The following is a 21,280-nucleotide window of genomic DNA, read 5'->3' on the forward strand; positions in this document are numbered from 1 at the left end:
CAGGGCTTTCATCATATATTCCTGTCCAGGTGGTAGTTTGCCAACATTAGCTAGGCTAGTGCCTATTAGTGGAGAAACCATACTCATTTCCAAAGAGTGAAAAAGCTCAAAAGTATCTCAAGCTAACCATTTGTTGTTCAGAAGTGGAGATTAGGAAACAGGCCCTAACCCACTCCATCGCATAGCTAGCTGGCCACACCCATCCATAAAACCCTAGGCCATATGCACTAATTTTTCTTCCAAATATAACCCTCATCTTAAACACCCATAACGTTCTGTGAAGTGCCACATATTTTAAAGCAGCACATGTATCCCTAGTTGTCTCTCATTTTAAACTCCAAATACCATGATCACCAACTTGGATGGTTTTAAAGGAGGATTAGACAAATTCATAGGGAACAGAGCTATCAGTGGCTACTAGCCATGCTCTACTCTTCACTGTGGGAGGCTGCTGTTGCACACATATTTTCCTGGCTGAAGAGATGGTAAAACCAGGATCGTCTGTCAGATGAATGTTAAAACAAAGGGGGTTGAGAGAGAAGCACATAGAAAGGCATGATGAACCTTGATTTTCATTTTCCTGATGTATCTTGAAAAGGAAGACACCGAACTTTCAGCACAAAAAAATGTTTATTGATTTTTTTTTTTACATAATAAGAGTCTGTGCCTTGTGGTCAATTGCACTCTCTCATCTGGTCCCAATAGTGACCTGCCAGACACGAACCAGGTTATCCGTGTAGCCAGCAAACAGAGTCTGATGGAAGAGAAAGGGAGAAATGGTGTTAACAAGTGATTTGGTGAAAGACTGACAAGGAGGCAATGATCACTTTACATGAATTAACTGTTGGGTGGAAAGTCAACTGGAGATAAATTCTGTAAGAAGCCAGACTCCTCCTTCTATCTATTCTGATAGCTATTCTATCAGGCTGCAGCAGAGAAGGAACGCAGGGCCATTCCATCAGCACAGCAACTTTTGGCACCTCTGCTTGAGCTTCTCCACCAGCTGGTCATTAGATGAACATAAGACTATGAACTTGCTCTGGAATTTGCTTATTTCTTCCTCCCAATCTATTTTCCTTTTGTGTCATGTCTTTCAATAGTTCCTACACCTTCAGGCTTACACAATGATCTGTAAGCTGCTCTGGGGAGTATTTTGGCTGAACAGGATAGAAATGATGAATTAATGAATGAGGAACTGATTTTGGCCAACCCAAGGTGTATGAATAGTCATTTTAAAATTCCTTCACATGGTAGACCATGGCAAGCTATTTATACACTGTGGGATGTCACATGCCAAGCTAGCACATCACTCCTGCCAGTGGTTCAGGGTAACAAGAGATTAGGATTTGGGGGATGAGCAGGTTACAGCTCACAGGAAGCTAATAAGACCAGGAACGGATAACATGCAAACACATCCTGCTCAGCAAAGTGTAAATGAAGAATGAAAGCTCAGCTGTTGCATAAGCTTCCAACCCCTTCCTTCAAATTCTGCAACCTGTTTTTCCAAAATCAGGTAGTGCCTGATGTTGAAGGCACAGGGTAAGGGAAGAAAATGGCAGACACCACCAATAGCTGCATGTTGGGGACACTGTCACTCTGCTCACCCTCCTGGCTTAAGACAATAGACGATATATGCCACCCTGGGCTCCTACTGAGAGGAAGGGCAGGATATAAATCTAATAAATAAATAATGTATCTATTGGTCCAAACAATTGGCAGCATTCCTGGGCATTTTAAAGTGTTGTAAGAACTCAGAAGAATGTCATTGTCAAGTTTTTAGGAGCCCAGGAAACCTGGCACCTGGGATTTTCTCCAGCCCTGCTAATACCTTTCCCTAGAGCGCCCTTGAGGTGCCAACTGACAGGGGTTGCCAGCTGCAGTTGGGGAGGCAAGGCCTGGTGCTTTCCCTCAAGAAAGCCTCATGTGGCTAAGTCACACGATCAAAAGTGCAGAACTGGACAAATCCTTTCCCAACGGCTCCTGGGGTGGAAAAGACAGCTCTTTGACTTCTCTGAATGGCCCACTGGGAATCTGGCCCATTCCTGCTCTTACCTGTCCATCAGCCGACCAGGCCAATGAGGTGCACTGGGGTGGCTCTGCCTTGCTGCTGGTGCTGATCACTTCCTGCTTGAGCTCATCCACAATGATCTTGCCTTCCAGGTCCTGAGATCAACAAAGGGTGTGTGTGTCAAATGAGGTTTGCAGACTTCTAGGCCAAAGTTTTTTTCAATTCCCAGCTACTTTTTGTGTACTTCAAATGGAGTTTGGGTAACAGGCTCAGAAACAGCCTCTGGTTTTCCACATGGAAGCAAAGTCAGACGGCACAGTGTGTTTCATCACAGCGCAAGTCAGTCCGCTTGTCTTCAAACCACTGAAATCAACAGGGCAAGATGTGCGTGTGGGGGCAAGACACTCCTCCCTCAACCCCCTGCATTGCCATTGGTGGCAGCTGTTGCTGCTCCTCTGCCTCACATCATTGCTCCTATCTACTTGCTAGCTAGCTAGCGCCAATGAGCAGGCCGTCAGTGGCAGCTCTTCCTTCTTGCCTCTCCCGTCTGCTTTGTCATCCGCTCTGGGGGTGGAGCTAGAGGCAAGAGAACAAGCAGGAAGCAATGGTGAGGAGAAGCAAGCTTAGGGCTCTGGGCCTTCAGCAGGTGCCCAATCAGGCTGAGCCTTGGCGCAAGCCCTGGAAATCGCAACACGCCATCCCACCACATGGTTAGGTGAATGCTGATACCACACAACAGGTGGCAGTCCCCATCTCCAGCCAAAACCAAAACTAAATGCCTTATCTGCCCATTCACATAAATGTTCCTCTGTGAATCCTTCCCTAGTCTTTTTCTGTTGCTCCTCTTAACTTTTCCCCACTGTTAAAAACAAAACTCCTTGGGGCAGCATCACTCAGTAAAACATCAAATACACAGGTGGTTTGAGAGCTGGGGTGGGGAACCTGTGGCCCCCTGGATGTTGCTGGATGACACCTCCCAGAATATCCAAACCAGTGTGGTGTAGTGGCTGGACTAGGAGAGCTCAGGGTTCAAATCGCTACTCGACCATGAAGCTCACTAGGTAACCTCAGGCCAGTCAGTGCATCTCAGGGTTGTTGCGAGGATAAAATGAGAAAGAGGAGAACCATGTACATCGCCCTGACATCCTTAGAGGAAAGGTAGGATAGAAATGCAATAATAAAGAAAAGTGCTGACCATCAGCCATGCTGGTCGATCTTAATTCCAACAACAACAGGAGGGCACTAGGGTCTCCAACCCTGTTCTACAACAAGGCCTCAGAGAAGCCAAGAATGCATGGGTATGAGGGAACAGGACATTTCCACATGTGCCAGCCCATGCAGACAATATTGAGCTAGAGGGACCATTGGCCTGACTTTCTACATTTGGAACTCCAGCTGCAGAAGCCAAACAGGCCTGGCCACAACTGCTGAGGAAAGGTGTCAGCGAAGGACATGCCAGCCCAATTCTAACAAGAAAAATGGGACCCCGGCTGGGAGGAGACTACATGACTCCGTTTCTCCTAGATCCCCACCCACAGCCAACACAACACTCTTGGCTTACCCATATCTTGATGCTGGGCCCAGTGGCAGCACACAGCCAGTAGCGGTTAGGGCTGAAGCATAAGGCGTTGATGATGTCCCCACCATCCAGTGTGTACAGGTGCTTGCCTTCGTTCAAGTCCCACAACATGGCCTGGCCATCCTGGGACGGAAGAAAAAAGACATCTGATTAAAATACCCAATGGTCCAGAGGGATTCCGCAATGAAAAGGACACCAGGCCTGTGAATCTTAAGGTATCTAGATCTCCCTCTTCCCACCAGCACCTGCTTTGGGGGCCCTGAAAAGTCTTGATTTTTTAAACAATTAAAAATAGTAAGGAGGGGAAAATCCTCTCTCCAAAGCAGTAAAACTCCCATTCAAGGTTTAGGCAGCTCAGAAACAGCTCTCCTCTTTTACTTCCTCCTGACACCACATGTGATGCGTCCTTCCCTGGCTCTCCCTGTCAGGTTCCTACCTGCGCGTGGCTACTGCCTGTCACTAGGCACCACCAGGGACTCCACCAGTCCGGACCGCACTCTCTTATGGTTTACCTATCCGCTCTAGCACAGATCTCAACAGATCCCCCTGCTAGGCAACCACCAGTCACGTCCTAATACTAGTATTCCCAGAGACGCTGAATACTGGTATTGTTATTCTCTTTACCGCTGCCACCATTTGTTACAGTTCCCCTTCAGCCTTGGTCATTACCTTACCCTCCCTTCTGGTCTGTGAAACCCCAGCCAAGGATCAGGCCTTTGGTAAACCAAATTAAGTATTTATTAAAGATAACAAAGCTAACAAGATTAACAAGATTTCTTCTTAAGGCACATAAGCATATGGTTTTACTCAATACTAATCCGAACTCCACCTCCCTCCTTCTTCACGCTCTCCTGGCAAACAACTCTCTCAAACCCCACCAAGCAATCCACTCTTTCTCTTCTCCCCCCCAGATTCCACTCTCCCTCTTCCTTTTATACATTCAGCCATTTTAAACACTCAGCCAATCATCTCGCATTCTACTGCCCATTCACTCCCCCTCTTTCACTCCACTTACCATGTATCTTCTAAAACAACATCACTTACCATATATACATTAATATAGGAACATCACAACCCCCCCTCCCCGTGGAATCTCCTGGGCCCAAGTAGCTTAAGTTTTGCTAGAACCAGAAACCAGTCCGGGGCTCAGTCTATTTTAATAAATATATGTTCGTTTCCCGTTTATTGAAGCAACTAGCTCTGCTCCATTTCCGGAGAGCCCGACCATAACAATACATATAGTCTCGCTCTCGCTCCCCATCTCTATGGTACCAACCTAACTTGGAGACACAAGTAGTATAGAGTGGCTCTGTACTTCCGGTATATTTCCGTGAAGCTTCTTAGAATCGGCCCTTCATGTTAGTGTTACACGGTATAGCGGCGCTTGCGGTGGTGACGTCACTGAAGTTGAGCCTCTCTGACCGAAATCCTAGCCGGTCTTTGGAGCTCTTATTTAAAATAAGCGCCGCCAGCCACCCACTTACAGAGATTTTGGCTGTTGGTAAACGGGTCCCCACATGCTAAGCCTGGCGTGCTTTGTAGTCCCTTAGTCACTAGTTCCCGTATCATAGAAATGAGTTGTAAGGAGCTAGAACGGCGCCGAGAATTCACACTTCACTTCCGATGTTAACCACTATAGAGTTGCGGATGCGGGTGATGGTAGAGCGTCGCGTGGTCAGTTTGGTGGTGGGAGTTAAGCGTACGTTCAGTCTGTATTCGAGGCTGTTATTGTTTCAGAGGGGGAGGTCAAGGAAGGGAGAGGGAGTTCCTCAGAGGGGGCTCGGAGGACTGACTGGCACTTGGGGCCAGGTGAGAAGGAAGGGAGGGAGGAGAAAACCAGCTGCAGGGAAGTGAAGGTGAAAAGGTTTGCTGGCAAACGGGAAGGAGGGAGCGGCTCCCTCCCTTCCTTTGAGTGTCTTTGTCAGGCTGAGGTCCTGTGAGGGGAAGAGAGGAGGAGGAGTGGGATCTTGGGAAATACGACAGTAGCGCAGACAGATGCTGCCTGTTAGGGGAAGAGGGTGCGCCCTTCAGGTGGGGACTTCTAGGAAGTGAGGTGTACGGGGTTGCCAGGGAGGGTGTGGGGTGGTAGTGGGAGGAGCTTGGGATCTCATGGCGGCGGCGGCAGTACCTGCGAGTAGTGGCTACGGGGGCCCCCTGAACCCTGTGGCAACCTTGCACGAGGAGGCCGTCTGTGCTATCTGCCTAGACTACTTCATTGACCCGGTGTCCATCGGATGTGGCCACAATTTCTGCCGTGTCTGCATCACTCAGTTGTGGGGTTCAGGTGAGGGTCAAGGTGAGGAAGGAGATGATGTAGAAGCATCTGGCTCAGATGGAGGATATGGGCCTGGTTCTGATGGAGGCATTGATGATGGAGGGATAGATGACCTGGGACCTGAGGAAGATGCTGCTGCTGATGAAGATGATATAGAGAATGATGAGTACTTGGATGATAGGGATATGGAAGAGGAGGAGGAAGAGGATGTATCCAGGGATGAATATGATGATGAAGATGAGGATGTGTGGGATGAAGAAGATGATAGATACTGGGACCAAGACCCTGGGTCAGTTGATATGTGGGATGATGCTATGTGGAGTGATTTATTTGATAATTATGAGGAGGAGGAGGATGTTATGGATGAGGAAGAGGAGCCAGAGGAAGAGGAAGAGTATACTGTGCCAGCAACTCCCCCACGCCAGCCTTTCACTTGCCCCCAGTGCCGCAAAACGTTTCCCCACCGCAACTTCCGCCCCAATCTTCAGCTGGCCAATATGGTGCAGATCATCCGCCAGATGCATCCACAACCGTTCAAGCCTGTGACAGCATCCGCTGAGACAGTGGAGTTGGCAGCAGTAGCAGGGGATTCTTCTGGAGCACCATCTGTTTTAGCAGTAGGACGAGCACTGAGTGTTGAGCGAACCCTGTGTGAGAAACACCAAGAGCCCCTCAAGCTTTTCTGTGAATCAGATGAGGAGCCCATCTGTGTGGTGTGTAGAGAATCACGGGCCCATGAACACCACACCGTCATGCCACTGGAAGAAGTTGTGCAAGAATATAAGGTGTGCAGCTTAGTATTTATAAGTATATTACTATTGGAGGAGCAGTTTAGGAATTTTGTATTGCACACTGTTTTCTCTTTTATTTCAATTCTAATTGGTTTTACCTGTTTGCCTTTTATCTTAAGTCACTTTGAGCCTTTTTTTGAAATAAAGCAACCAACAATTGCAATAAATAAATAAAATGTACGCTGAACTGTACGCTGGGAGAGGTTGTTCGGGCGTTTGGAGTTCGGTGCCACCAGTATGCTGATGACACCCAACTCTATTTCTCCTTTCCACCTTCTTCCAAGGAAGCTGTCTTAGTTTTAAACCGGTGTGTGACATCAGTTGTGGATTGGATGAGGATGAACAAATTGAGGCTTAATCCAGACAAGACAGAGGTGCTCCTGGTCAGTCGTAAGGCAGATCAGGGAATAGGGATACAGCCTGTGCTGGATGGGGTTATACTCCCGCTGAAGACACAGGTTCGCAGTTTGGGTGTCCTCCTGGACTCAGTTTTAAATTTGGATTCCCAGGTTTCTGCAGTGGCCAGGAGGGCTTTTGCACATTTGATATTAGTGCGCCAACTGCGCCCGTTCCTTGACCCATCCGATCTGGCCACGGTGACACATGCCTTAGTCACATCCCGTTTAGATTACTGTAACGCGCTCTACGTGGGGCTGCCTCTGAAGACTGCTCGGAAACTTCAGCTGGTACAACGTGCTGCAGCCAGAATGCTAACTGGGGCTGATTACAGGGACCATACAACTCCCCTGCTAAAAAAGCTCCACTGGCTGCCAGTTTGTTTCCAGACACAATTCAGAGTGCTGGTGTTGACCTATAAAGCCCTACATGGCTTGGGTCCAGGCTATTTGTCAGACCGCATCGCCCTCTATGTGCCTGCCCGGGCCCTGAGATCTTCAGGAGAGGCCCTTCTTTCAATACCTTCATCCGCACAAGTACAACTGGTGAGGATACGAGATAGGGCCTTCTCAGTGGCTGCCCCTAGGCTTTGGAATTCCCTCCCTAAGGAGATAAGAATGGCCTCTTCCCTGCAGTCCTTTCGTTGACAGGTAAAAACTTTCTTATTTCAGCAAGCCTTTGATTCCGAAGGCGGCTAAGGATAGGCCCCAAAGGAGGTCATATTGCTCTTGCTTGTTTATTTTTTAATTATTCTGATTTTATGAGTATAGTTTTTAATATCAGAAACAGTTTAATGCTATTTTAAATTAGAGTTCATTTTTTAATTATATGTCTATATTTATTTACTTATGTATTATATGCTTTTAACTTTGGTAGGTTTTAATTGTATCCGTTTTTTATCTGGAAGCTGCCATGAGTTCCAATTTGGAAAAACGGTGGGGTATAAATAAAGTTAATAAATAAATAAATAAACTGCAGCAAGAAACAATAGCAAGGTATACATGCTCCCTTGTTTAACTTTTATTACTCTTCAAAACATTTTATTTATATTTTGTGCCTAATGTCCAGGTATATGTGTAGTAAATTGGTACTGAGAATATGTGAACGTTATGTTCCACTTTATTCACATCATTGGCACACATGTTGGTTGCAATTAAATACGTGTAAGTGGCATGCGTGTATTAAAAAGAATTGTAAATGCTTAATCTGTTTTTTTTAGTTTTATTACTTGTTGAATCTGGAATTTTGCACTTTAGTTTGCCCTGTAAACACTGTTGTGGAGATTAAGTACAGAAGGCTCAAACTCTTTGAAGAATGTGTGTGAATGTATGTGTACATGCAACTAAGTCAGTAAGACCCTGAGAAGCAGAGCAAGAGGAAGAGAGATGCGTTGAGCAAAAATTGTCGATTAGACACTCTCTGGTTTTGAATCCTTTAGCATAAAACAAGCAAACCTGTTCAGTTTATTTTAATTCCTTGAACTGTACGGGCTAGAAACTTGTGCTTCTTTTTCTAAAACAATAGCTGAGAGATTCAGGATTTGCAGAAGCTGCTGTGTTTTATGGTAGAGGCTAGAAATCTGTTTATACCATTTGCATTCAAGCGTGACAACTAGGCGGCCAGAAAATAAAGATCTAAAACATTGGGGCATGACACATACTTCTATAAAAAAAAGAAAAGAAAATGTTTTTGAACAAAAAACACCGTATGGTTGAAGAGGAAGTCCTGAAAAATGTAACTGCATTGTTTATCCTATTTGCAGTGTCTTTGTTATTGGAACACCGAAGCAACTTTAATAGCCATTTCTCTTGCAGTGTAGCGTTCTAGCATTTTATTTTATTTTTAAGGCCAAACTTCAAGGACATTTGGATCCACTGAAGAAGAAACTGGAGACTGTTCTGAAGCAGAAGTCCAGTGAAGAAGAGAAAATAACAGATCTTAAGGTATGTGACAAGCTTCCCTTATCCTCCTGGATAGTCTCCTGTTTAACCGGTTTCCTTCCTAATAGAAACATAGGTAGCTGCCTCATACTGAGTCAGACCACTGGTCCATCTAGTTCAGTATTGCCTACACTGACTGGCAGTGGTTCTCCAGGGTTTCAAGCAGGAGTCGCTCCCAGCCCTACCTGAAGATGCCAGGGAGTGAACCTGGGATCTTCTGCATGCAAGTCAGATGCTGTACCACTGAGCTATGGCCATTTGCCCTTGTCCTTGGAGTGTTGCTGATACAGATCCTTGACAAAAAAAAGTAGGATGCAATTAAATGAAACCACCTGAAAAGGAGAGAGAGCTTGTTTTTTTTAAAAAAATGATAGATGTACACCTTGCAGTAGACAGTATCTTGGAAGAAGGATTCCCTTATGAGAGAAAAAGGGAAATGTTGTCTAAGATGGATTCTGCCATCTACACTGTTTCCAAGTTGCATCAAAAAATTACAGATTTAAAAAATTAGAGGCACCTGTTTAGTTGATCAACATTTGTGAACTGGTTGCCTTATGGTTCCCATCAGTTGAGAATGCAGACTACATGCCTATACTGTGAATTCTGTAGCTCATAAAAACAGACAGGGGCTTTATCTGAACTGAATTCCTGTTAAGGAAAGAGGTATGCAATTCCACTGTCCTTCACCATAAACTGCTGTATTCCAAACCTCTGTTCTATCCTCACGCTTGTCTTCCTCACCCTTGCTTACCCTCCTACAGAACAAGATGAATCTTGATATGAAAGAGTTTGAGACAGACTTTGAGCGGCTGCACCAGTTTCTGATTGGGGAGCAAGCAATGCTGTTGCATCAGCTGGAGGACCGGTATGAGGTGTTGCTTGCCAGCCAGAGTAGCAACATCACCCACCTTGAGGAGCAAGGTGCGGCACTCAGCCGTCTCATTGCAGAAGCTGAAGACAAGAGCAAGCAGGATGGCTTGCAGATGCTCAAGGTGAATCCCTTTCCTATTTGCCTGGGCTCAGGGTGACCAATAGCCAAGAATCTGTCTGGTTATAGTAGCACTCTGATTTAGAAGTGGTGGAGTACTACAGGCCTTTAACACAAGTCTTTAATGTAGGAGGGTTTAAATGTGAATTTGCTGTATGGAATTTGTATAGCACAGTCGGGAGGAGACCCTGGCTAGAAGTCCAGAGTCTGTGAGTTCAAATCCCCGCTCGTGCCTCCTGGCTGTCAAGGGCCAGCTAAAGATCACCCCCACAGTGAGTAGCTCAGGGGTTATGTGCCCTGCCACCTGTGCAGCCATGGGCAAGCGGCATAGTCCAAAGGAGCCCAGTTGCCCCCCGGCTGGCAGTTGCGGACAAGGAAGGGGCTGGCTTGTGCAGCTGTGGCAAGCTGAGCAGGTCCTAGCCAGCTGGGGAGGACTAGCCTCAGAGGGAGGCAAGGGTAACCCCCCTCTGAATACTGCTTACCATGAAAACCCTATTCATAGGGTAGCCATAAGTTGGGATCGACTTGAAGGCAGTCCATTTCCAAAAGCTGCCTAACTAGTTCCATGTGACAGGCTTGCCATTCACAGTTCCAGTGCTATAAAGCAGGGGTGGAGAACCTGTGGCCTTTCATATGTTCCCATCATTCCTGACTATTGGCCATGCTGGCAGGCTGATGGAGGCCAACAAAATCTGGAAGGCCACACTCTCCCCATCCCTGCTGTAAAGAGTAGCATCTAAAACCATTCCCCCCCTTTTTAAACAGTAATGTTGCTGTTGACCCTTGATAGACTAAATAGGGAATAGGCTTCATAACTTCCCTAGACAAATAATCCTTTTATTCAGTTCTCTTCATGGGTACTGGTGAACTTTCAGCCCATATCTTTTTTTATACTAGGAAGCCACTACTGTCCCCTCTCAGTAAACTTGGAAAATGATCAAATCTTCATCTTAAGTGGCTACATGTTTTTAAATTTTGTTTTGTTGTTCCCACATTGTTTGTCTTTCTAACCTTTTTTTTTTTCCCCTAGGACTTCAAAGGCACTTTAGTCAGGTTGGTTCAATTTATTTCTGCTTTAAAATATCCCTAAAATTCTGCTTCACAGTTAGCCTGGGTGCATCTGAAAGTATCTTAAGGATGTAGTGGTTTTCCACAGGCTCCTTTGAGCAAAATCTGTGGATATGACAATTATTCTCCTGTTCTGGTGCAATGTGGCCTGGCTATTGCTGCATCTTAAAATCTGTATCTACATCAAACCTTTTTCACAGTGAGCTAGGCTAACTGCAGTCTATAATTGTGTTTAACTCTCCCAGGTCAAGGGAAGGAAGAGTAACTTGAAAGGCTAGATGCCCGCAGTGTGGTGATTCAGAAGCTGTGTTGAAACACATAGTAAAGTCTAATCCAATACTTTGCCCCTTTAGGCAGGAGACTAGCATTTGTGTAAGTGACTGAAAATCTCCAGAGACATTTCCCTGAACCACTACAGTGCCAGGATAGGGCCCTGTGAACTGGTGTATGTTTTCAAAGGTACTTGATGCCTTGCACAAGGATACTTCATGCGGGGTAAGACTATGTCCTAGCCCTACTAGCGGAGGCAGTATGCCTTTGAATACCAATTGCTAGAAATCGCAAGTGGGAACCATTGTTCCCATTGGCCTACTTGTGGGCATCCCATAGACATCTGCTTGGCCACTGTGATGACCTGTGCTGGACTAGATGGGCCTTTGATCTGATCCAGCATGGCAGCTCTTACGTTCTTACTTTTTGTTGCAAAACAGTCGATGATAACCAGTTCGCTAATTTGAGGCATCAAATAAATATTTGAGCTGGATGATATGGAGAGCATAGTGTACGCTTGAAATCTTTCATTTATATGGGTAGTATTTCTTGAAACCTGGAAAGAAACAGGTTCCTTAAGCTGAGGACCAAAAATTATGGCTACTTTATACTCCCTTCACTTCTTCATCTCCTTGCTTGTGTTCCTTCTCAGTGCACAGTGTGCTTGTGTTAAAATAAACACCTGGAGTGGGGTGTTAGGAAAGATTAGGTGTTACTGCAGCAATAGAGAGGGGGTTGGATGGACTGTGCTAGGAATAGTCCCATTGTGGTGTGTTTTCTCTTACCCTGACACAATGTTTTGTCTGCTGGTTGCCATGCCCATCCTTACATGGTTGCTCTCTTAAATGATCATATTGCCAGGTGTGAGAATATTAAGTTCCAGGATCCAGATAATTTGCCAGTCGACACAGGAAAGAAATATCGGAACTACTTCCTTATAGACGTCTTGATGAGGAAGATGGAGAAGGTCTTCTGCAAAGTCCCTCAAGGTAAAGGCCGTCTGGCTCCTTCCCTCTTGCTGCTGTGTTGCCTGCTGCTGTAGTTAATGGAGGCAATTACTCAGGGATGCAGATGAGCTTTCGCTAGCCTGTGTAGTGCTGCCATCTCTCCTGTGCCGTATAGAGGCTAGGAATCGCCTTTTGTGCAGTCGAATTATGAATTGTGGAAGTGGGCTGATGCTGTACAGAAGGCCTTGCCCAGAGGAGCTTACAGACTGATAAATGGACAAAATTTAGGGTGGAAAGGGAAGAGAGGTTGGGAATTACCCATGAGCTATTTGGATAGAGGAAGAATCGGGGGGGGGGCATAATGAAGGCTAGAAGTGAGGATGTTCTGGGAAAGATGTACTGAAGAGATGAAAAGAGAGGCAAAGGCTGTTCCAATGCATAAAGCTGAGTGATGGGACCTGGAGGTGAGAATAGAAGAAGGAAATGAATGGGAGCTGGTAGGGGATGCACTTGAGTGATATGAGTGAGAAGGGCAGGCAAGGGAGGAGGTAAGGGGGGCAGATAACCTGGCAAGCTTCAAAAGAAAAGATCGGAACTTTGATGCTGAATAGTGCTCTTTCAGAACTAGTGCAGCATAGCAGTTAAGAGACTGAGCTGAGAACCGGGAAGTTTCACCCCTGCCATGAACTCATCAGGTGGCCTTAGACTTATGATTAATTCCATAAGCCTCAGCCTTTCATCTGCTATGCTGTGCAATACCTGATCTGTCTTACAGGGATGTTGTCAGGGTTGTTTTATATATTTAATTAACAAAATTTGTATGCTGTTTGTTTGTAGAAAACCTCTAAGCAGTTTGCAAAACTTCTAAGCCAGAGGTTCTCAAACTTTTTTTCCCCATGGACCACTTGAAAATTGCTGGTGGCCTTGGCTGACCGCTAATTAATTTTCTGCTGGTTGTAGTAGTTGTAATGCATTGTACTAGATGATGTGTGTTTTTTAATTGTATTTTTATTGCTTTTATTTCTTATATTATATTTTATAGTATTAAAATTTGAATTCCATAGAATTCAAGCTGCAATATAATAAAATAAAACAAGAAGTAAAAGAAGAAATCAAATACAATTAAAAATAAACATGAATGTTTAATGTGGGAAACCCTGCTCTAAGCCGTTACTGAGTTGAATACTGTAGCACTGTATAAATGCTATTGACCAAGACTTGCATGCTACCTTCAGAATCATGAGTTGTTCCATTCTCTTCCCCTCCCTTTGCCAAAAAAAGAAAAAGGGATTTGTTCTTTAGAGTTGGGGTGAAGGAGTCAAACTTCTAAGAACCGTTACTATTTAGCAGAAATTGCCTACTTTAGGAGTTTTCCTCCCTTTCTCCCCCTCTGCCAACTCTAAAAAACAAAACCTGCAAATGCTGTAAACTGAGTCCCTCTCCTGCAGCCCATTAGCCCTCTTCTCTCTTTTTTTTTGCCAAAACAAGCCAATTTTTGCCAAAACAAGCCAGTTTCTTGTATATGTGCCTACTTTCCATAATTCTGATAGCATGAAATGTGATATTTTCTTCTTCTAGGTAAAAGGGCACTACAAATGCTTGGGAACTGAAAAGATTGTTGATCCATTCTTCTGTTCTCCCCACTTTGGTCTTGCAGATTGTGACACTGTGGAAGATTGTATTGCAGAGGCCTTTAATCAGGAGGGGCTAGATTTCTATACCAGTCATATTTGTGTTGACTGACCATATTTATAATTAAAGCTTTGGGAATGCCATTATAGATAAGAGTTTGTTCCCTGTCATCGGAATTTACACTCTGACATATCAGAGTTGGCCAGAATGAGCAGCTGACAGATATAATGCCTGCCACTAAGGCGGTGTGTGCTTGGGCTGTGTATACTGGTTTCCTTTCTTTTCAGTCTATATGAAATGATGTAATTTTGGAACTTAAAAAATCACACTTTTTCTGCTGAAATTGTGCTCTCATAAAATATCCATTTTGTTCTACAGTATGTGAGTGACATAGTCCTGCTGTCACCCACACAAAAATGGATGTCACACCTACTGAAAGAATAAGAGGCCAACCTGTCATGTAAAATATGCCAAGACAAAAATAGTTGTGTTTGGGTTATGTCCTCACAAGCATTTCTTTTAAAGTAACTGAGCAAATGAGACATTATATATTATGTAAATCTTGAGCTGCTGCTTGACTACTCCTCCACAAAAGGCTTCAAGACTGGGCATATTTGCATAATACACTAAAACATTAATAATGTTATTGTGGTTGTGGATTTGTACATGGCAGGTGTGAGTTTTGCTAGCTGAAGAGGAGGAAAAAGATGCAAAACGTGGGCAGGAAATCAGAGGGCAGCTCCTTAGGAACTAACAAGCCAGTGAGGCAAACTAAAGAACTTCTCTTCCCCATAGAACCCCACCTGAATAACCTTGCTCTGAGCAGCCTGACGAGCAGTGTCTCTTGCCTCTTCAGATGATCTCTCTACACCCATGTGGGCTAGAAACTTTTAAATTAAAAATAACACCTGAAATTGTCCAGGACTGTGCGCGGTAGCCTGTGTCATCCTAGAGGATTTTTGAAGACATGGTTCCATCCATCTATTGAAGTACAATTGCTGTTGCCTGCCCTGAACCATTTGAATAGGATAGATTGTGAATCTGAAGAAGAAATTACATGCTCAGTCCCTGTTAGGATATAAGGAACCAAACACACAACCTCCTCTTTATGCTTTTTCTTGATCTCTCTCTCGATCTCTCTCTGTCTTGTCTACAGCTGATTTGACTCTGGATCCAGAGACAGCCCATCCACGGCTCACCATTTCATCGGACTGCCGCAGCGTCCGACTTGGAGAGCGCTGGCAGGACCTGCCTGATAACCCCAAACGCTTTGACTCTGACTACTGTGTGTTGGCCTTGCAGGGTTTCACCTACGGCCGCCACTACTGGGAAGTGGAGGTGGGTGGCCGGCGGGGGTGGGCTGTGGGGGCAGCCCGCGAATCAGCCCGACGCAAAGAGAAGTCCAGTGCGGGTTCCCACCAGAAGCGGGAGATCTGGTGCGTGGGGACCAATGGCAAGAAGTACCAGGCACTGACGACCACTGAGCAGACGTCCCTTTCTCCAGCTGAGAAGCTCCGGCGCTTCTGTGTATACCTGGACTATGAAAGGGGCCAGCTGGGCTTCTATAATGCTGAAAGCATGGCTCATATCCACACCTTCAATGCCTCATTCCGTGAGCGCATTTTCCCCTTCTTCCGCATTCTTTCTAAGAGGACCAGCATCAAAATCTGCAATTGAAAGGATTGCTGCTGTTGCAGTTGCACGTAGCTGGAGTTCCTCCCCTCCCTCTGAGGTTTCACCTCACAATAAATCCTCCTGCCACAGTGGATAGTCCCAGACAGATTCCTGATCTGTATCTCTCTTGGACCTTAGAGGATTCTTTATCTTGCTCTCTTTGTGGATTCAGTCTGACAGGGATTTCCCCTCCCCCTTCTACTATATATCAGTTATTGCACAGATACCTTTCTTTGGTGCTCAACTAAATCATTTTCCTTTCTCTTGTGGCTCACATCCACATCTCTCTCTGTCTCTCTCTCTCTCCACCTTTGGGGTTCTGTTGTGAGCTGTCTACACCACTGGCTAGCTCTTTCCTTTGATCTTTCTCAGAAGGGACATAAGTTGAGGCTTATTCAGCATGCGATTCTCTGATTGTATGCTTGGCGGAATTTGCCATGGCACAGTGGTTTGGACTGAGTGGTCCAAGGCTAGTCTTTGACATTCCAAAGCCACTTGAGCCATCTTAAGCCAGGCACTCAAGTCTTATGGATTGTCTTAACTACCCCCCCCCGGTTTTTAGCACCCAGACAAGACAACTAGTCCCAACATGTTCACAGAGCTGGATCCAGTCCATGCTGTGAAACAGTTTTTTTTTTATGCCTTCTTGTCCCAAGACATTAATGACCTTCTGAAACGATGATGGTATCTACATCTAAATACAACCCTACAGAAATGTCATATCTGGTTTCGAAGTCCAATTGGGTTCATTCTTCAACCGCCCCAGTGTCTTGTCTCCTGATGGTCTCCTATTCTGCTTTTCTCTTACTGTTCACTAACATCAGATTTTTTTAAACAAACAAACATAGGACTTCCAGTTTTGTCCCCCTGCTTCAGGTGTGGTTTTGATGTCATGCCCCCGTTGTTTTTACCCCTTTCCTTGATGTCATTCCCACCTCTTCTCCCTGGAGGGGAGGTATTCATCCATTCTACTAGAGAGAGAAAGATACACACATACATACATACACACAGACCATTTGGGGGAGAAACGACAGATCCAAATTCTGTTGCCCCCTGTGGTGTCATTGGAGTGCTGTGGCCATTGGGATGAATGTAACCCCACCAGAAGCTTTGGTGATGGAACTTTATTGCGACTGCCTCTCCCACTTCTCTTCCCCTTCTTCCCCCCCCATTTAGATAATTTATTTTTAATTGCTTCCCTCATCACTCCACATACTTGCAGTGTGGAATTCCTTTTTTCCCATGTTGCAAATCACTGGAGGCTTTAGCTGTGCCAGCTCTTATGTGTGTGTACTTGTTTAATTCCTTTTGCCATGACAGAGCTCCTTTTGAACTATTTTTTGCTATTAAAAAAACAGACTTAAAATGGAGATCTAGTTTTTTGGAAAAAGTTGAGAAAATAAATAAATAAATAAAACGATTCTACAACTGAGGGTTTTGCTTTGATGGTTTGTTCAAATGCTGAAAACAGATGGGGAAACCCAAGGTGTAGTTCACGTGTCCGGTCCATCTTTGTATGGAAAATAGGAGCTGCCTTACAGTGAGTCACATTATTGGTCTATCTAGCTTGGGATTGTCTCCATGACTCTCCAGTGTTTCAGATAGGTGTCTTACCTGGACCTGGGACCTTCTGCAGGGAAAGCATGTGCTCTTCCTCTCAGTTATAGCCTTTCCTCGCAATTAGTAGAAGTCAGCTATGTGCTTCTAGCTCTTGTTGCATCATTGGTAATGACGCCAATAATTCAGGTGGGAGTTAGGGGAAGAAGTTCCTTGCTTCCTCCTTCCAGACAAATGACCTGACTTGGCCTGTGTGAGCAGTAGTGCTGTGGCAAATTCAGAAGTTCAGGGTCCCTTCGTGATGGTTACAGCCATGCCCCCTCACAGCCATGTCTGCTTTTCCTCATCTCCCTTACGCTCTGTCTTGTCTCCGAGTCCACACTCCACTACAACAGTTGTCCCTAGGAGCCAATCGGCATGCAAGGGGAGGCTGTGTGTTAGGTACTGAGAAGCATCTTCTCAGTGGCTAATTGGCTCCAATAAGCGCAAAAGGACAAGAACCCTTCTCAGTGGCTAAAATGCTTCCCTTTCATGCTGATTGGCTTGTACATAGGGACCTGGCTGGGACCCAGCACCCCAAAAAGGAAGAGGTCTATGATTCCCCATGACCCTGGATGACTACACCCCTGTGTGTGAGCACCCCCCTAACTTGGCTAGGACTTGCCTGTGCCATGTTTCTTTGTGTCCCCAGCCATAGGCCCCATTGGGGGCATTTTTTACATTTTGTTTCAAAAGCGTTTTAAGCTCTGAGGTCGGAGTTGCTGCAGAACTCACATGTTGGGGACAGAGATTTCAACAAGTATCAACAACTGAAATGACGATATGAAAATGTTGACATCATGGAAATTAATACATAACAAAGATTTGATTCTCTTTTTTTAAAGCTCTTGGAAGGGATGATGGTAACTGCCCCCTCCCCATGCCTTACATGCTGTTCCTGCTAAGGTTGTTGTGTAGCCCTTTGTTCCTTTTAAAAGAAAAGACAAAAAGCTTCTTTTCTTTTGGCACATAAGTCTTTTGGAGACTGTGCTGGGTCCATCAAGGGGCATGCTTTTCCACCTGCCCCCCACCCCTGCTCTTAGTGACGTTTTTCTGGGGACTGCCCTTTACCAGGAAGATGAATGCTTTTGGTTTGCTGCTCCTGTTTTTTTAGAGATGTTAGGACTTTGTTAGTTTGATTTTTTTTTTTTGGTAAATTGTGTTGTTTTTATTTGTATTTTGTATTTGTATTTTTATTTGTGTGTAAGCCGCCTTGGGGGCCTGTTTGGCTGAAAGGCGGCCTAGAAATAAAACATAACATAACAACAACAAGGCCTCTATAACACTGTTCTTCAACCTTGGGTCCCCAAAAGTTGTTGGATTATTATTATTATTTATTACATTTGTATACCGCCCCACAGCCAAAGCGCTCTGGGCGGTTTACAACAATTAAAAACATTAAAAACAAATATACAAATTTAAAAACACTTAAAAAAAACAATTTAAAAACACATGCTAAAATGCCTGGGAGAAGAGGATTCTTAGCCATTGGCTAAGTTGGCTGGGGTTGATGGGAGTTGTAGTCCAACAACATCTGGGGATCCAAGGCTGAAGAACAGTGCTCTATAAGATACTGCAAGTTTTGATCACTTCTTTATCAAGCATTAACTGTTTGAGCGTAAGGGTTTTTTTCCCCAAAAAGCCCCCTTTTGATCACCTAATAAAAGTTGCTCGCTCAATCTGGAGAGTCTCGCTGTAGCTTCTCTAAAGCCGCCTGGCTCATTCTCCATCAATCCTGTAGGGAAAAACTAAAGGGGGCTGTAGGCAGACATGACTCTGTAAAGCTGGGGTAACTTAACTTGGGTGCTTGCGCCTGTTGGTCCCAGCTAGCATGGTCAGTGGTCCATGATGATGGGAGGTGTGGCCCTCTAGTTGTTGTTGGGTGACAGTTTCTAGCTGCCCCTATTTTTAAGGCAAGCGACATGATCCCTAGATTGTGACAAGGTGGCTCTACCTGCTAGAACCTGCGCCTTGCTGGGCTAAATACTGTATATGAAATTATGGATGTTGTTGAAAGCAGCAGGATGGGAAAACTCAATATGTAGTCTATGGCCCAGTTATCACTGTCCCAGACCAAGTAGCAGTAGAGCAATACATGGCAGGTGAAAGAAAACAACAAACCTAAAACAGCCATCTCTCGGGCAGGTCTAGAAGAGACCCAGATAAAGTTATTGGCCTACTAGCCATGCTGGAAAGTCTAATTCAATTTAGCTATAAGGATGGTGTTTAGCAGGCTTATTTTTTTACATTAACTTGTGGATGTTGGTGTCCTCAGATCAAAGTCTTGCTTTGCAGTTATAAAGGGCTTCCCTAACACATATCTGACTGCACACACCATTTTGTGTCTTGGGAGCAGGACTCCTGGTAGCTTTGGTCGTTTGAATGGTTTGCATGTTAAGCTGCATGGCTAGGTCTAGTCAGGCATTTGCAATATAGGACTGAAAGTCTCCCAGTGAGCCCCAAACCTACTGTTGGAGCAAATGTATGCAAGCGAGATATTTGCATAAAGTAAGTTCAGTATTTTTATTGTGTTTTGTTACGTGTGTTTAAATATGCCATCCCAAGTAGCTCAGAGCTACTGCCACCTGCTCCCTCTAGTTTAGCTTCATTTATATGCTGCATTTCTATTATTATTTGATTAGTCACTTGTTACCCGGTGTCCCAGCACTACATCTAACTGGGTTTTGACCAACCAAATTACAGTATTTTTGGGGTGTGTGTGTGTGTCATTATTACAATAAAAGTACCTATTAAACAAAATGAAAATCAAAATTACAATCAAATTTGGTATATATGAAAGAGCAAAATTAACTGTAAAAACAACCCAAGCCTCACTGCTTGCGCTAGTCTTGTTGCAGTTCAAGGTGCCACAACAATGTGGTTAGAATCAAGTTTGGGCTGTTGGCCGGCAGGGCCTTCTCACCTGGCTAGATGGTTCAGATAGTTCTTTCATCTCTGCCAACAGCAAAGGGGACCTTTCTAGGGAAAAGCCATGGTGTTATCTTCAACCTCCCAGCATTACTGGCTGACAGGCTGTGCTTGCAGGGGGGTCTTGCCTCCTATAGGGTTTACAGAGGAACACAGGCAACTCCCTTGTATCAGTTTAGGCTGTTGATCCATCTAACACATCTATTGCCTAAATAGTTGTGTAATTGGCTGCTGAGACTTCCTCGCTCGAAAAAAATGCTGCCATCACTGCAACTCCCATCAGCACCCATGTTGAGGGTTCCTATGTAAATACAGCCCTGTGCTCTGAATGCGTGCATCCAGGGAAATATGTCAAACATGAATAGTGCCGTTTAATTACAAGATAGGGTTTAAAACGTTATGCTATATTTTTGAAACAAGTTGCCAGAAGTACCACAGAACCTAATAGCTTTAGTTCCACTCTCTAGAAAAGATGCCTGGTAAAGTAGAACTACAAGGTCTAGGAGGAATTCTGTCACAGCAGATTGGGCAAGTATTACTCCTTTGCATCTTACTACTGTTACTGAATACCACGTGTCTGTCAGCACTACAACCTCCTGGAGCTTGGCTCACACAAGGAACAACCGCTTCCAACATTCTTGCAATGAGTGGAAACACCTCATTAAAGCCATAGGACTTGAAATGGTCATTCTACACTTGTGTAATGAAGCCATAGACTTCACCTCTAGGCAAGGTTACCTCCCCATCTGTTCACCATTCTATGTATATACACCACTTTTCAGGTGGGCCTCAAAGCAGTTCAAGTAACACTATTAGAAGCATCATTTAAAAAACGCAATAAAATGGAAAATACAACAGTTTTAAAGAAACTTTATTGACTCTATCTCTGCTCCCCCTCAGGGCAAGGTGGCATCCTTTTCTAGGAATATTAACCTTTTCCTATAGCATGTGTACATATGTGTGAAAACTACATAGGCCTTGTTCCTCTACCTGGTATGACCTTCCTCTTCTAAGATCTTTGTTACAAGTTCTCCCAACCAAAAACCCCATCAATGAAAGCAAAGCTTGCAACTCACTTGTGTCTCGTGTTGGCTGGGATGTTCCTAACACTGAATGTTGTTTTCTAAAATCCATCCCTTATATCTCACCTCTACTCCAGGGCTTTCATCATATATTCCTGTCCAGGTG

The 21,280-nt window shown here is 44.7% G+C and overlaps 2 protein-coding genes across 3 annotated transcripts; one reads left to right on the top strand and one right to left on the bottom strand.

Annotated features, from left to right (window-relative positions):
• Positions 1 to 611: 611 nt before the first annotated feature.
• LOC133380912 (small ribosomal subunit protein RACK1-like) lies at positions 612 to 4,996 on the bottom strand. Of its 2 annotated transcripts, none has more exons than XM_061619128.1 (4): positions 4,864 to 4,996; positions 3,570 to 3,710; positions 2,053 to 2,163; positions 612 to 754 (listed from the first exon to the last, which is right to left on the bottom strand). In XM_061619128.1, the coding sequence occupies exons 2-4, from the start codon at positions 3,696 to 3,698 to the stop codon at positions 689 to 691; spliced, it is 306 nt and encodes a 101-aa protein (XP_061475112.1). In that variant the 5' UTR covers positions 3,699 to 3,710; positions 4,864 to 4,996; the 3' UTR covers positions 612 to 688. The 2 variants fall into 2 exon arrangements, with proteins under 2 accessions (XP_061475112.1, XP_061475111.1); XM_061619127.1 differs by lacking the exon at positions 4,864 to 4,996 and adding an exon at positions 4,632 to 4,821.
• LOC133380889 (E3 ubiquitin-protein ligase TRIM41-like) lies at positions 4,924 to 17,000 on the top strand. The gene is made up of 6 exons (XM_061619063.1): positions 4,924 to 6,647; positions 8,897 to 8,992; positions 9,751 to 9,981; positions 11,008 to 11,030; positions 12,177 to 12,304; positions 15,051 to 17,000. The coding sequence occupies exons 1-6, from the start codon at positions 5,697 to 5,699 to the stop codon at positions 15,569 to 15,571; spliced, it is 1,950 nt and encodes a 649-aa protein (XP_061475047.1). The 5' UTR covers positions 4,924 to 5,696; the 3' UTR covers positions 15,572 to 17,000.
• The last annotated feature ends 4,280 nt before the right edge of the window (positions 17,001 to 21,280 follow it).

The sequence above is a fragment of the Rhineura floridana genome, chromosome 3 (genome assembly GCF_030035675.1).
Source record: "Rhineura floridana isolate rRhiFlo1 chromosome 3, rRhiFlo1.hap2, whole genome shotgun sequence".
Classification (NCBI taxonomy): domain Eukaryota; kingdom Metazoa; phylum Chordata; class Lepidosauria; order Squamata; family Rhineuridae; genus Rhineura; species Rhineura floridana.